This window comes from Ichthyophthirius multifiliis (assembly GCF_000220395.1).
Source record: "Ichthyophthirius multifiliis unplaced genomic scaffold scaff_1120509251280, whole genome shotgun sequence".
Classification (NCBI taxonomy): Eukaryota; Ciliophora; class Oligohymenophorea; order Hymenostomatida; genus Ichthyophthirius; species Ichthyophthirius multifiliis.
The window spans coordinates 17,770-34,014 of record NW_004086028.1 but is presented as its reverse complement, the minus strand read 5'-3'; the positions used below and the strand labels follow the sequence as shown (position 1 = coordinate 34,014).

General features: G+C 13.5%; 2 protein-coding genes across 2 annotated transcripts, besides 37 other annotated features; one reads left to right on the top strand and one right to left on the bottom strand. All coding sequences in view use genetic code 6, as the record gives it.

Annotated features, from left to right (window-relative positions):
• Window positions 1-212: 212 nt before the first annotated feature.
• Window positions 213-237: a microsatellite.
• Window positions 238-2,533: 2,296 nt separating this feature from the next.
• Window positions 2,534-2,601: a microsatellite.
• Window positions 2,534-2,621: a microsatellite.
• Window positions 2,622-3,125: 504 nt separating this feature from the next.
• Window positions 3,126-3,229: a microsatellite.
• Window positions 3,129-3,223: a microsatellite.
• A 299-nt stretch (window positions 3,230-3,528) lies between the features above and the next one.
• Window positions 3,529-3,566: a microsatellite.
• A 330-nt stretch (window positions 3,567-3,896) lies between these two features.
• Window positions 3,897-3,950: a microsatellite.
• A 749-nt stretch (window positions 3,951-4,699) lies between these two features.
• Window positions 4,700-4,751: a microsatellite.
• Window positions 4,717-4,750: a microsatellite.
• Window positions 4,718-4,760: a microsatellite.
• Window positions 4,761-5,413: 653 nt separating this feature from the next.
• Window positions 5,414-5,474: a microsatellite.
• A 1,209-nt stretch (window positions 5,475-6,683) lies between these two features.
• Window positions 6,684-6,735: a microsatellite.
• A 373-nt stretch (window positions 6,736-7,108) lies between these two features.
• Window positions 7,109-7,155: a microsatellite.
• A 174-nt stretch (window positions 7,156-7,329) lies between these two features.
• Window positions 7,330-9,788, bottom strand: IMG5_174910 (hypothetical protein; the record flags this gene model as incomplete). The annotated part of the gene is made up of 7 exons (XM_004029640.1): window positions 7,330-7,407; window positions 8,796-8,832; window positions 8,994-9,074; window positions 9,140-9,281; window positions 9,328-9,402; window positions 9,459-9,617; window positions 9,680-9,788. 7 exons carry the CDS (start codon window positions 9,786-9,788, stop codon window positions 7,330-7,332), a joined length of 681 nt encoding a protein of 226 aa, XP_004029688.1.
• Window positions 7,419-7,500: a microsatellite.
• Window positions 7,419-7,501: a microsatellite.
• Window positions 7,420-7,473: a microsatellite.
• Window positions 7,431-7,489: a microsatellite.
• Window positions 8,069-8,101: a microsatellite.
• Window positions 8,126-8,304: a microsatellite.
• Window positions 8,130-8,308: a microsatellite.
• Window positions 8,156-8,302: a microsatellite.
• Window positions 8,195-8,367: a microsatellite.
• Window positions 8,221-8,348: a microsatellite.
• Window positions 8,541-8,614: a microsatellite.
• Window positions 8,551-8,614: a microsatellite.
• A 63-nt stretch (window positions 9,789-9,851) lies between the features above and the next one.
• Window positions 9,852-9,889: a microsatellite.
• Window positions 9,890-10,062: 173 nt separating this feature from the next.
• Window positions 10,063-10,127: a microsatellite.
• Window positions 10,128-10,172: 45 nt separating this feature from the next.
• Window positions 10,173-10,230: a microsatellite.
• Window positions 10,223-10,282: a microsatellite.
• Window positions 10,226-10,276: a microsatellite.
• A 159-nt stretch (window positions 10,283-10,441) lies between the features above and the next one.
• Window positions 10,442-10,511: a microsatellite.
• A 1,212-nt stretch (window positions 10,512-11,723) lies between these two features.
• Window positions 11,724-11,835: a microsatellite.
• Window positions 11,836-12,283: 448 nt separating this feature from the next.
• Window positions 12,284-12,318: a microsatellite.
• Window positions 12,319-12,554: 236 nt separating this feature from the next.
• IMG5_174900 (hypothetical protein) lies at window positions 12,555-15,541 on the top strand (the record flags this gene model as incomplete). Its single annotated transcript, XM_004029639.1, has 6 exons — window positions 12,555-13,351; window positions 13,867-13,911; window positions 14,177-14,622; window positions 14,747-14,882; window positions 14,940-15,162; window positions 15,206-15,541. The coding sequence occupies 6 exons, from the start codon at window positions 12,555-12,557 to the stop codon at window positions 15,539-15,541; spliced, it is 1,983 nt and encodes a 660-aa protein (XP_004029687.1).
• Window positions 13,459-13,502: a microsatellite.
• Window positions 13,628-13,699: a microsatellite.
• Window positions 14,647-14,733: a microsatellite.
• Window positions 15,542-15,731: 190 nt separating the features above from the next.
• Window positions 15,732-15,760: a microsatellite.
• Between the last annotated feature and the right edge of the window lie 485 nt (window positions 15,761-16,245).

Sequence of the window (16,245 nt, the reverse complement as noted above, 5' to 3'; positions counted from 1 at the left end):
AATTTTTTCATTAATGTAAACTTTTATATATTATATAATAATAGATATATATAAAATAAAAACTTAAATGCTTAACTATTATTATAAATGAAAAAAATCTAATATAAATATAAGTAACTAATCATTTTGTATTTATCTAAATAATTACATATAATTAAGCTATTATAAAATAAATAAAAAAAGTCATTAAAAATAAATTTATTAAATAAAAGTTTTTTTTTTTTTTTTTTTTTTTTTATTTAATAAAAAACTAATTAATTTTTTTGAAAAATAAATAATATAAAAAGAATATGGAAAAAAATGTATATTATTCATTGATAAGAAAAATATTAACTTTCATTTATATTTTTAGAATTATTTGATTATTAATCAATAAATTTGCTAAAACAACTCTTAACCTAAGGTCTAAAAGATTAATTAACTTAAATATTAGCAGAAATTTTAGAAGCATTAGATTATAAATCTTTTTTTGATAAATTTATTGTTTATTCAAGAGCTTATTGCCAATTATTTTTTATTTAATAACTATGTGTATTATCTTTTGAATTAATTGATGCTTAACTTTCTCTTCTTTTATAATCTTTTTCTATATTTTATACATAACTTTACCTATTTTTGGTAACTTTCATAAAATCTGGTATTTTTTTGGATTCTTTTGAATTTTTTGTTATAGAAATTTAATTTTATTCGATTTCTATTTGTGATAAAATAAGTTTTTTTTTAAGAATTTCTTAATTTAAATTTTCTAAGTTTTTAGCTTCCTGTTCACTTTATAATTGGAGTTCTTCGATTTTCTAAAGGAAGATTTTTTATTAATTTTATAGATTTTTTTCGTCTAATTCTTTTATTTTTTGAATTTCTTGATTTTATAGAATAATTTCTTATTGTTTTTAATTTATTTATTCTTATATTTTTTTCAAGTTTTCGATTTCTAAAAACTTTTGAGCTTCTAAATTTTTTAGATATTAAGACTCTTTTTCTTATTATTCTTTTATTTTGTATAATCTTTCTGATTCTTGTTCTAGTTTTTTTTCTGTATTTTATAAAAATAGTTTTTTTTCTCTTTCTATTAAATCATTATTTTCTTCTTTTATTTTTTTTAAAATATCTTCTTTTAAATTTAGGGTATCTTGAATTTATTTCTCATGGAGTTTTTTAAAGTCTTCTTTTTCATTATTTTCGTTTTTTTCAATTAAAAATTTCGTAATAGTCTTTTGAAATTCTTCCATTTTTTAATTTTGGTTTTGGATTAAATTTCCTATTTTCTCAAATTGCTCTTTTTAAGTTTTTTCATGTATAAATTGCTTATTTTTCTTTTTTTTCTTTGTTTTTTCATCAAACTTTATTTATACTCTTATATTTTTTAAATTCTCTTCAAGTTTTTTTAATTAATCTTTTTTTTAAAATAAGTTTTATTAATTCATATCTCTATTGATTTATTTTTGGTTTTCTAAATAATTTAAACAAGTGCTAAAAACACCTTTTGTTTCAAGATTTTAAATTTTTTCTTTTAAATTATCAAACTTTTATATTAAATAAACTTTCCCATTAGGATTATTATTTTAATATGAAAAATTTTTATTAATTTTTTTATTTGGAAAATCATAATAATTTTATTTATAAAAACTATCTAATTTATTTATTGATTTTTCATTTAAATTTTATTAATTTAATAATTTTAGCATTTTTTTGATTAATTCTAAATATTTTTATTTATTATTCTCTTTAAATAAATTTTCAAAAAAATTAATTTAATTTCCAAATTAATTATTAAAAATTTCAAACACTTTAGAATTTTTTTTTATTGCATTAAAAAGCTTCAAAACTTCAATATGCAAATTTTATTCTGTTTTTTAATTATTTTTTGAGGAAATATTATCACTATTATATAATCCGAAGCCACAATTAATACAAAATAGTGTATTTTTTTAATATTATTATTTTAAACATGGACAAATTTTATAAGATTATAAAAATTGACTATTATTCTATGTGATAAAAAAAAAATGAAAGAAGAAAAAAAAAAAAAATTAACTTTTTAAAATTTTTCTTAACTATATTTTAAAGATTTTTCTTGATTAAATTAATTATTTTTTTTATTTTTCTATGGATTACTTTAGCTTTTCAAAGATATTTTACAACATAATTCTGCTTCTCGTTCTTTGATTTGTTATATCTTTTAACTTTTACAATCTGAAAAAAAGTAAAAGTTCTAAATTAATAATAAATATTTTAGATTTAAATTTATATAATCATTATATAAAAAGCTGTACATTTTGTACTGATATATTTTACTTTTTTAAATCATGATAATCCATATATTTATAATGAAAATTTAAAAAAAAAAAATTTAAAAAATTAAATGAATTTAAATTAATAAAAATTAATATTACAAATAGGAAAAAAAAATTTAATTAAAAAACCAATAATTTTTTAAATTCATAAAAATTCAAATAAATTAAAAACTTTTAAAATATAAATGATAAAAAACTAAAAAAAATTATTAAATAAAATATACAAACCTTTAAAATAAATTATTTTAATATAATTATTATTATTATTATTATTATTATTATTATTATTATTATTATTATTATTATTTATAATATTATTTATTTATATAACATTAAATTAATTTTTATTTATTTTAAATCTTTTTTTTATATCTAACGTATTATCTTATTTATTTTTTTTTATTTATTTCATTTTTATAAATAGTATTTTAGATATTTATATTAAAACTGTTTTTATATAATAATTATAATTAATATTTATTTTATAATTCCTTTATATTATATTTTGTTAATATAAATTCATTATAAATTGCAATTTATAGATCTTTTAACTTTTAATGTTAATTTTTATGAATAATACATTTTCTTTTAATCGATTTAAGATTAAAATTCCATTAACATAAAATCTCTTAAAATTAATATATTATTAATTTTTATTAATAATATATTTATTATATTATTTTTTCTTTTCTTTTATTTTATTTTATTTTAATTTAAATAAATAATCTTATTTTCTATTATATTGATTCTTATAAGTATATGTTATATAATATAAAATTATATCAAAATTTTTTATTTTATTCTATAACTATAAATATATATTAATTTTTTATAAAAATTAATATAAAAGTAAATATAATATTAAAATAAAAATAATAAAAAATATTATTATAATAAAAATTCAAATAATAAATAAATTAAAATAAAAAATAATAAAATGCAAATATTTTTTAAAAAATATTATTTATATTTTTCTAAATATTATTTATTATTTGTTTTTATAATCTTTTAAAATATTAATACTTTATACATATAATAAAGTTTTTTTAAATAATTTTTTATATTTACAAATTTTAATATTTATGTATAATTAAATCTTCTTTATGGAAGTATTTATTTTAATATACTTACTTATTATTATTAATAAAAATTATTTAATTTCAAATAATATTTATATATATTTAATTTAAAAATATAATTAATTATATTTAATATATATGCACAAATAGGATTTTTTAAATTTTTTATTATTATTTAAATTAATTATTATTAATATAAAATTTCAAATAAATTTAGACAGAATTTTTTCATAACAAATAAGTAGAAAATAAAATCCTAATTTATAATATTATTATTCATATAAATAATATTTTATATGATTTTTTTTTTTAGGATAATTACTTTATTATATTAAATAAAATTTACAAAAATGAATATATTTTAAAAATTATTAAATTTAAGTTTATTTTATATATAATATATTATTTAAAGACTAAAAACAAAAAATATTGAAATCTATTTTTCATATTTTAGTTAATTATATTATTATTTTTAACATAAAAATTTGTATATAATTAAATAAATAGGAGAAATTATAATCATATTAATAATTATTATAAAAACTTATCAAAATTATATAAAAATTAATTAAAATTAATGAACTTAATTTAAATTTTGGGATTAGCTTAAATTAAATTACTTTTTTATTTTAAAAAAAAATATATTATAAGATATAATGAAATTTTAATAATAAATATATTTTTTTTAAATAATAAGAAATATAGAAAAATAATTTATTAAATTTGAGTAATGAAAAATAAAAATTAATAATGAATATTAAAGGGATAAAATATATTATTTAGTTTAATTATTTTATTAATTTAATTTAACTAAAAATAAGAATTTATTTAAAATTAAATTTAAGCATTTTACGATATTTTATTTACTAATTAATGTTATATACGTAATTTGTATTAAAATTAATTATTAATTCACTTAATTAGGCAAAAAAAAATTTAAATTAATTATAAACTTTAAGTAAATTAATAGAATTCAATTTTTTAATTTTAATTTCAATTTTTTTTAATAAAAAGTTAAAATAATATGATTTCTGTTTAATTTTAAAATGTAAATCTATTTTTTTAGAGTTTAAGTACTAAAATAAATAAAATATAAAATTTATATTTTTTGATAATATATTAATAGAAAAAATAAAAATTATGTATTTATTAAACTCTAAGTTATTAATAATTGCCTAAATATTATAAAAATATATAAATTTAATTATTTATTTTAGGTAAATATTAAATATTAATTTAATATTTATTTAAAGTGAAAATATGACATTTAATACCGAATGAAAATTCAAATAATTTATTATAATAATAATTATAAAATAATTTAATTAAATTATATTTATTAAAAATAAATTTTATTTTCAAATAATATTTTATTTTTTATATAATAAGTTACAAAATTTAAGATGAGCAAAATTTATTTTTAATTTTTTATTTTTATTTATAAAAAGAAAATAAAAAACATCCAAAAAGTAATTAACTTTTAAATGAAAAAAAATATAAATATAAATATTTTCGTTATGATATTAGATTTACCAAAAAAAAATTGGAACTATGTTAATTTAATATAGAGTAAAATAAAATATATAGAAACTCTTTTATTATTTATTTTTATATAAGTGATAAATATTATATTATTGAAGATTTAAAAATATTAATAATAAAGTTTAAGTACATTAAGTACATTAAATATTTTATATTAAAATTTTAATAAAAAAGTATTTTATAAAATCTAAAAATTTAGAAAAGAATTATTTATATATTATTTTAATAATGTTGCTATAAAAATATTATCTATTTAAATATATTATATTTAAATTATGTAATTAATAATAAATGAAAAAAAATATTTTAATTTTTTTATAAAGGATATTTCAAATATTAATAACTTTATGAAATAAAAATTATTTTAAAATGGAGAAAGTTAATAATATAAAAAATTTATATATAAGCATAATAAGTTTTTTTTATTACTAAAAAAAATAAAATTATTATTAAATAGATATTATAAAAATATAGAAAAGATATTCTTAAAAATAAAATTATATATAATTATATTATATATATATATATATATATATTTATATATATTTTTATATAATATTTTTTTTTAATTTTTAAATATACAATCGCTATTTATATTTATTATTTATATATAATTTATATAAATTTTTAATTATTTTCAAAAGATTTTTTATTTTTTTACGTAATTAAAAGTTAATTTATATTTTTTTGTTTTGTTTAAATAGTTTATAATCTTAATTTAAAATCATAAAATAAAATAAAAATTAATAATAATTGCGAAAAAAATAAGATTTATTACTAAATGAATTACGATTATCAAAATAAATAAAATTAATAAAGAAATAATAGATACAGTTAAATATATGTTGATAAATAATAAAATATCAAAATTCCTTAACTATAAACTATTTCTAATTCAAATTTTTAGATTTAAAACATTTAGAATATACCAGAATAGAAAAATTAAGATAATAAAATAAATGAAATAAAACCTATTAAAAAAAAATATTTATCATAGAAATCTTCATAGAATTATAAAATTTTGATATATTAATTAACTCTTTCGATATTTTTTTTAATATCATCATTAATTTTATTATTTGTGATAAATTTAATTGAATTTAAGTAAGGTTAATGTAATGAATTATATGTTTGGGGAATAGCAAATGGAATAATAAATTTGATTTTTTTATTTATCCATATTTTAAATATAATAATAACATAATTATAATAAAGAAATCATAAGAACATATAGGATCGTAAGTATTAGTACAGTTTTTTATATTTAAGTATATTTTCCAATATTTTTTTATAATAAGTTGTATTAACTTATCAGTTATTATTGGAAATTTTAAAAGATGTGGGGTTTTAAATTTAGTTATCATGATATATTTATATTTTGATTTTGTTTTTATTATTGCTTGTGTTTTTATTGTTATATTTTAATGCTTTGATATTTATAATAATAATAAAAATAATTAATAAAATTATAAAGATTGTATTGATTAAAAAAATGATTCGCCTTGTTTATAATAAGTTATAAGGAGTTCTATTAGTAGAAATGGCACTTATTAAACTTTTGTAAACTGATATTTTTATGAATATGTAAATTATTTAAAAATATAAGTTAAATATTCAATTTTATTTTTTATAAATTTACATGAAACATTTGTATTTATTAATTGTCTTTGTTTTTTACGAGTTTTTGAATATTTTTTGTAATAACACAAGAGTTTATTTTCTTTTCAAATATTTTTTTTATTTTTTTAAGATATAAATATGATATGCTTATATTATTTATATATATATATATATATATATATATATATATATATATATATTTATTAAAATTAAACACCGCGTATTTATATTTAAAAAAGAAATATTATTTATTTTTTTAGATAATATTTATTATTTTTATAAATCTATTTTTATTAAAATAATCTTATTTATTTTTTTTATTTTTCTAATAATAAAAAACGAAAATAAATAAAAAATAATCAAATTATAAATAATAATATTATTTATTATAGAATTAAATTTATTCATAATATATTATTTTTTAAAAATGTTTTTTCATTTATAATTTAAAATTTCTAACTTCAATCTATTGTTGAAAATAAGGAGAAAAATAAATAAAAATAGAAACAAAATAAAAAAGAATAATTATATATATATATTTATAATAAATATTCGCTTATTTTTTATTATTTTAAAAAATTAATAACAAAAAATAAAAAAAACTAATAAAAGAAATAAAAGAATCAAATGGAAGGATTAAATCAATTGTTAGGTTCAAATAAAATGTAAATAATAACCAAGTCTAAAATAAGATACGAAGGTGAATTATTTAAAATAGATGCAGCAACATCGACAATAGCTTTAAAAAGTGTAGTTTCTTTTGGAACTGAAGGTCGAAGACCAGAAAATGAAATTCAACCATCAAGTACAGTATATGATTATATATCATTTAGAGGTTAAGATATAGAGAAGATATTGGCATCAGTACCTAACTAATAAGAAGAATAATAGTATTAATAGTAATAAGGATAATAATAACAATAGTAATAAGGATAATAATAACAATAATAATAATAGTAATAATAAATAAAAAAATAAGAAAATGATTAAAGCAAACCTCCTGGAATATAGAATGAAAAAAATAATGAATTTGATATAACAAAAAGAAGTGAATAATTATCTGAATAAATAGAAGAAAGAAAAAAGAATAATTAATAAGGGAGTGTTTAAAGCTATAATAAAGATGATTTTTTTGATAAGATTTCTTAGGCGAAAACAGGAAGAAATTAAGAAACTTATGATGAAAGATAAACTCAAATAAAAGTTGATAATGATACTTTTGGGCAAGAATATTGTAAGTTAAATGGAAAAATTGAATTTAGAAAAAAACATAATAATAATAGAAATTAATACCAAAAAAATAATTACAAAAATTACTAAAGAAGACCAAATTAAGGATACAGGAATAATAATCATGAAGGTGGATAAAGAAATTATTAATAAAATAATCACTATTAGTAATAGAATAACTATAATGATAATAATAATAATTATTACAAAAAAAAATAATAATAATAATAAGATGAAACTCAAGATAATTAATAAAATAGAGAAGAAGAAATATAATAATAATTTGAAAGAAATTTGAATATAAATGATAATTAAAATAATGATAATTAAAATAATTATTAAAATAGGGAATATAACAGAAATTATAAAAATAACTATTAATAAAATAGATATAATAACTATAATAATAAAAGAAATTATAATAACGATAATAATAATAAAAAATATAATAATTATAATAATAATAATAATTATAATAAATATAATAATAATAATAATAATAATAATAATAATAATAATAATATTAATTATAATAATATTAATTAAAATGCAAATATTATTAATGATAATATTAAAGATAATAATATTAATAATGATATTAATAATTGATTTTTTTGTAAGTAAACAAAAAAAATATTTATTACGATGGTAGAATATGTTACATATATTTGTTTATTTTTATATATATAATAAAAAATATATATATATATGAAATACAAATATTATAACTTATTAATTATAAAATATTTCGTATTATTAAACTTTTTAAAAAATATTATTTAATATATATCTATATTTTTTATATTAAAAAATATTATATTTTTTATAATGATATTATATCATATTTTTAATAGATCTTTTTATAAAATTTTATTTTTTTTATTATTAAACTTTATATAAATAAAAAAAAATATATAAATATATTATTTATTTATATATAACGTTTTTAACTAAAGAATTTTAATCATTTTTTTTATTTATTTATATTTTTTTCTACTTCCTAACATAAATATAGTATAACTTTTTTTACTTCTTAAGTAATTTTTATATTATTTAAACTCTATTGTCTATTTAAATAATTTTAAAAAACAATATTAATATTTTAAACCTTTCATAATCATTTGAGTTTTATAAACATTAATACATATATTTAAAGAAGTTATTATATGGAGATTTTTAGAATTACCTATATTTTTTTTATATAACCTAAATAAAAGAATTTTATTACTAAGCAAATTAATCTCCTGTATAGGAAATATTATTTCCATATACTTTTTAAACAATTTCTTTTATATCTTCAGCTGATAATCTTTTTATTTATTTTATAAATAAAAATTATATTTGAATTAATATTTTTTTTTTATTAAAGGAAACCTTTTATTTATATCATATGGCTCATTTCTATTATTTTGAATTAAAGTTTTACTAATTCCTCTAAAAAAACTATCTAAAAAATAAAAAAATTCATCAGAAGTTAAATTCTAAGGGTTTTTAAATCCAAAGATAATAGTAATATCTTTTATTTAATATATATATTTTATTTTATTAATAAAAAAATAAACTAGATAAAACTAAATCAAAATCTCCTTTTGCAATAAAAAGCATAACTGAAAATAATTCACAACTATCGATTCTTCCTTATTAATAAAGTAAAACGAATTATTATAAAATAGTTAATTAAAAATATATGTACCTATATTTCTAGAATCTAAAAGTCGAAAAACTTCCTTTAAACTAGCTTTTTTTATCGATATTACATCCATAGATTACCAACTATCATACCATAATTAAAGAGGTGCTGTATTTTTTTTTGTAATTTTTTAAATTATTTATTTAAACGTTTCTTGAGTCCCTTATTTATAAAATATTCATATATTTGATTATAATTTTATTTAAATTTGATTATTTATTTACATCCTCCACATAATTCTACCATATGCCTTGGAAGACAGGAAGGTTATTTTAATTTATTATTATAATCATCAATAAACTTTTAATAAGGAACTATGTCAAATTTTATCATTTATATTGATGAAATAAAAGTAACTTTTTCTGATTGTTAATTTCTTATTTTAGAAAATATATTTATATATTAAAAAAAATTATATAAAAAATAAATATATAATAATTATTCATTTATAAAAAATAATAATTTATCTTATTATCAATTTAAAAGATTAAAAAATAATTTCATAAAATTTGAAGGCAATTTTTGTTATATTATATAAAAAAAAATTACATTAATTTATAAAGTGTTTCTATAATAAAATTATAGATATATTTTGAAATTAATTATTTATAAAAATGAAATAAAAAAAAAAAAAAAATATATATGATAATAAATAAAAAATAAATTAAATATTTATAATTATATATATAAAATTATATTTAAAAAAAAATAAAAAAAATATATATATATATATTAATCATATATTAATATTATATATATATATATATATATATATTATCTTATTTTTTTAATATATTTATTTAATTTATATTAATTATTTATATAATAGAAAAATATAAATTTAATGTTAATTAAACAATATTTTTTTTTTAATTTATAAGTTATTTATTTATTTTTCTTTATATTTTAAATAATTATTTAAAATCTTTTTTCTAATTTTTATTTTTAATATATATATATATTTTTATAAATATTTTTAAATTCTAAAATTTATAATATATATTCACTACATAAATTTTAAATATTTTTTCAAATTTATAAATATATTAATACAAAAACATATATATTATCACAACATTATATTTTATTTTGTTTTTCTCTATAATTTTCTTAATTAAATTTATAATTCTTTAAATTTTTTTTAAAATTCATACAAATATAAAAATAAATTAAATTAAATTTATTTTAATTTTCTTAGTATAATCAATTATTATTTGTCAAAATAATTTTATAACTTATCTTTTATACATATATTTTTTTTAATATCTAATTATAATAGGAATATATTATTATTTATTGTATTTTTATACGTTATTAAATTACTTAATTATCAAATATTCGTCATTTATAAAATATAAAATAATATAAAAAATATAGAGATCAATTTAGCAATTAATCTCACACATAAATGATTAAATACATTGAAAATAAATATTATTTTAATACAAAAACTGATTACATAAGTGAAGGTTCATTTGGCAAAGTTTACAAATTACACGAAATTGACACATATCAAATATATGCCACAAAAATAATAAGCCGGACTTCCATTTCATAAAATTAATTAAAAGAAATGCTAATAAGAGAAATAATGACATAATCATCTTTAAAACACGAGAATATAGTTCAAACAAAGGAAGTTTTTGGTACTAAAAATAATATATATATAATAATGGAATATTGTAATGGAGGAACTTTATTATAATACTTAGAAAATAAAAAAATATTAAATGAAAATGAGGCAAATATGATTTTTTGTTAAATTTTAAGCGGATATATATATATGGCAGAAAACAAGATTGTACATAGAGATTTAAAACTTGAAAATATTTTAATTTAAAATTAAGAAATTTATAAAATTGCAGATTTTGGTTTTGCGAAAATTTTATAAAATTAAAATGAAGTTTTACATTCAAAAGTAGGAACTCCTTTATATTGTGATCCTAATATTTTTTAATAGGAAGAATATGTATAAATTTAAAATTATATTTAGTTTAGTTTTAAACTAAATTATAAAAAAAGGATTATAAATGTGATATTTTTTCTTTAGGAATAATTTATTATTATTTAATATATGGTAAATAACCATGGAAAGGAGAAAATATACAAAATTTATTCGATAATATGAGAAATAAGTAAATATAATTTGATGAAAATATAATTGTTTCATAACAAACGAAAAGTTTTATTACTAAAATGTTATAATTAGATAAAAATAAAAGATTGGAAATATAAGAAATTAAAGAATAATAAATATTATTAAGTAAAATATATAATTATATAAATATATATATATATATATATATATATATATATATATATTATATATATCTATATCTATTATATATATCTATTATTTTATATATTTTTATATATATATTTTTTATTTTATAGAAAATTAAATCCTAAATAATTAAAAATATAATTAAGATATATAGATTTAATAATCTAATTATCATATAAATAATATATAAAACTCTATAAACTAAAATTCTAATTATTCTTATGATAATAATATAAATTTATTTTTTGATAAAGTAAATAGTTAAGATATTAAATAACCATAAAGTTAATAATTTTAAAATTTTTTATCTTAGAATGATAATAATATTTATTAATTAGATTTAATTAATTTAAAATAATAAACATAAAAAAATTAAATTTAAGAATCATTTTTATAAAATAAATCTTAAAATTTAATTAATAATATATAAAACGACTAATTAGATAATAATTCGACTTAATAATTGCATAATTAATAAATTTAAAATTTAATTTTTTAATAAATTTATGATTTAAGTTGTATATTTTAATCTGATTCTTTATTTAATTAAGTAGAAAATTAATAAAAAATTAATAAAAACCCTTTCGATGATATTAATTAAGAATAAATTTGAAAATTAAATTTATTTCACTTTTTGTTTTTTTTTTATTAAATAAAATAATTATTATCTTAAAAAATAAAATTATATTTTTTTTTAAAAAAAAAAAAAAATTTAAAAATTCAATTTTTTTTTTTTAACTAAGAAAAATTTTTATTTAAGAAAAATTAGAAAATTGCTGTTTTTTTTATTGTTGTTAAAAAAAAAAAAAAAAGTAATGAACCAAAAATCAATAATAACAGAAGTTTATTTAGAATAAAAACTCTTAGAATGTATAAATTTATCAATATAATAAAAATTCGACGAATCATTAAACTAACTAGCCGAAATTTTAGAATCTGCCTGCCTCTATTTCTAAGATGAAAAGCACCCAAAACTTGGAAAATTTTATTTTATATATGGAAACACACTTCTTTAAAGATTAGAACATAACACCGAAATATTAAACAATCCTAAAGAAAAATCAAAAAGTAAATCTGACCAAAAATTTAAAATAAACGAAAATTCTATAATAAAAGAAACATCCGAAGTAGAAGAAGAAAACAACGATAATGATGATTAAAATTCAAAAGAAGAAGAAAGTAATAATAACGAAGAAATAGCTAATAAAATTGAATGTTTGAATATAAAAGAAAACTAAAATCAAGAATAAGTAGATGACATATAATTAGTTTGGGAGAATTTAGAACTAAGTAAATATATTTATATGAACTAAGAATAAAGTAATGACGTATAATCTAAATTGGTCGAAATTCATATTAGACTAGCAGAATTTGAGGCTTGGAGAGATTAATATGAAAACTCTGTTTAAGAATATAGAAAAGCTTTATATTTAGCTAAAGAAATTGAGGAAGAGAATTTTTCAAGAAGAATTAGTTGTATTTATTTTTAATTAGGAAACGCTCTTTTATATGAAAATAAAAACTTATGTGAAGAATAGGCTCTTTAGTATTATTTAAAAAGCGTGGAAATTCTAAATAATATTTTAACTTTTAAAAAGGAATAAGAAAATGTGTAAGAAATTGAATATACAATAAAAGAATTAAATGAAAAAATTGAAGATACTGTTATATAGATTAAAGAAAGATAGAAATTTTAAACTTATTTTGAAGATTTATAGAAATAATAATAGATTAAATAATAAAATGGATAAAATCAATAATAAATTAAAAATTTGGGAGTTTTTGGAAGTTTGAGAAGACAATAAAATTAAGATAATTTGGAAAATATTCCAGAATAAAAAAAATAGAAAAAAGAATGAATTTTTGTTATTATTTTGTAATAAATATAATATATTATATTTTATGTATAAATATTTTTTTGTTTTATATTTAAAAATTTATTTAAATTATTTTTTTGTTTAATAAAAAGTAAATTAATAATATACATATATATATATATATATACAAAAATAAAATGATTTGTTAAAATTGTAAAAAGGAAGAAAACTTAAGCTTTTGTTAGAAATGTTAAAAAGTCTAATAAAAAAAATAAAAAATTAAATATATTCTTATCAAATTAAAAAATAGGTAAAATATTGTAGTAGAGAGTGCTAAATATAAGATTGGAAATAAGTAATAAAATAATGATTAAATTAGAACAAAGTTTTTATTTATTTATATTATTTTTTTTAATAAAAAAAAGCATAAATAATTATGTCATAATAATTAAGATGATTAATAAAAAGTTAAAGAAAATAAAAAATTTATATTAACTAAAGAAAATTCCGATTTAATAGTTAAAATATTAAGAAAGCATTTTATAAACATATACAAGTATATATTTTCTTTTTTTAAAAAAAAAACTAAAATAAATAAATTATTTTTTTTAACAAAAAAGATACATATATTTAATAGATTAAAAAGAAGCTGATTTATTTAAAGACAGAAATACATATTATTACAATAAAAAACGTGAAAATAAAGAATAAAAAAAGAATCACACACATTGTCATAATAATATAAACACAGAAAATCAACCTAAAAACGGATAATGTTGTACAACTTTTTTTGCCAAAATTTACATCCCTAAAAGTGAATAAACACATATAGAAAAATCCGCTATTGAAGCTTTGGATAAGCACAAACTGCCTTATTTATTACCTGAACTATTAGATTATATTAGTAAGAAATTCTTTAAGTTAAAAAACGATGGAATTAAAGATAATTTAAAATGGGATAAATAAACATAAGGTTATTTAACTGCTGAATGTTTGAAAGGAGGTTGCTAATAATTTTTTATTTAAAAAATTAAAGAATTTTCTATCAGAGACTAATCTATAGAGAGTAAATAACCACTTTTAGTAAAACATATATATATATATTTATAAATATATATATATATATACATATATATATTTATATTTATATTTATTTATATATATATATATTTATATAAATTATAAATAAGCTTGCAACTCCTTTGACTTGGAAAAAAATCATCCTAAAACATAATTAAACTTTTTATAAAGTCAAAATATAAGCTAACTTATAAATTAAGGATATACTTATATAAAAAACTTTATAAATAATACTGACTTTAATATGTTTTACCTTTAATATGAAAAATTATTTAATTTTTATATTTTAAAAAAATAAAAAAGAAATCTTTATAAAGAATTTAATTTTTTAGAAATCGATGGAAGATTTGAAGAATAAGTAAATGAAAAATCAGGAAGATCGGATAGAGTATTATGGGTTTCTTTAAGTGAAATCAGCGATAAAGATTTTAAAAATTTTAAAGAAATTTGTGTTAGATTAACTTCTATTCCATATGAATTGAATGAAAAAACACAATTTTTAGCATAAATTTCGGAATTGTTTTAAGTAATTTTTAGATAAAAAATAATTATAATAATAATAATAATAGGTTAGTTATTTTAAAAATAATGGAAGCTATTAAGAAAAGCATTTTGATTCATCTTTTGAAGGAAATTAAGATAATGGAAGGAAATTGACTGTATTATATTTTAGTAATTTAGATAATGATATAAATTGCAAAGATTAAGGAAAAATACGAATTTATCCTGATTTTCTAAAAGATGATTAAAATAAATATGTCGAATTTGAAACTGAGGTTGATAGTTTATTAATACTTAAAAGTAGGGTAATTCCTTATGAAATTTTACCTAATAATAACTAAAAAAGATATATTATTAGATTTTGGGTAACTGGACCAGCAGATAAAAATAAAAAATAATTTTGAAATATTAAAGTAAATTATACATAAATATTAATATATTTTGAAATTTTATTTGGTTACTTTACGTTTATAAATATGTGTTTTAATTCATATTTTAATAGATATATATTTATATATATTATATTTCATAACTCTATATTTTTTTTTTAACTTATTTGTATATATTATTTTGATTTTATTTAACATACTTTATTTTTTATTTATATATTTTTATTATATATAGTTAATTAAATAATTAACTAAATCAAAAAAAATGTATAAAAATTATGATATTGTTTAAATAAAATTTTCTAATTATCTAATATCATATTTATTAAAAAATTTATATTATAAATCTTTTCTAATAGTTTATTAAAAAAAATATTGGAAATCCTTTACAATTAAAAAATAAAAAAACACTCATATATATTTATAAGCTGATCATAATAAGGATTATAATATTTCTTTATAAAATTACGGTCTATATTTATTAAAAAATTTAAAATTTTAAAGGCTTAAACATATAAATATTTATATCAAAAATTACACAATTTTGTATTATAATCATCATACAATAAAATATTTTAAAAATTAATATATCTATCTTTATTTAATTAATAAAAAGATAATATTTAAAAATAATATATAAATGATAAATATTCACCTAATATTATAATTGAAATATATTTAAAACATCAATTTAAATATTAAAATTATATTTGTAATAA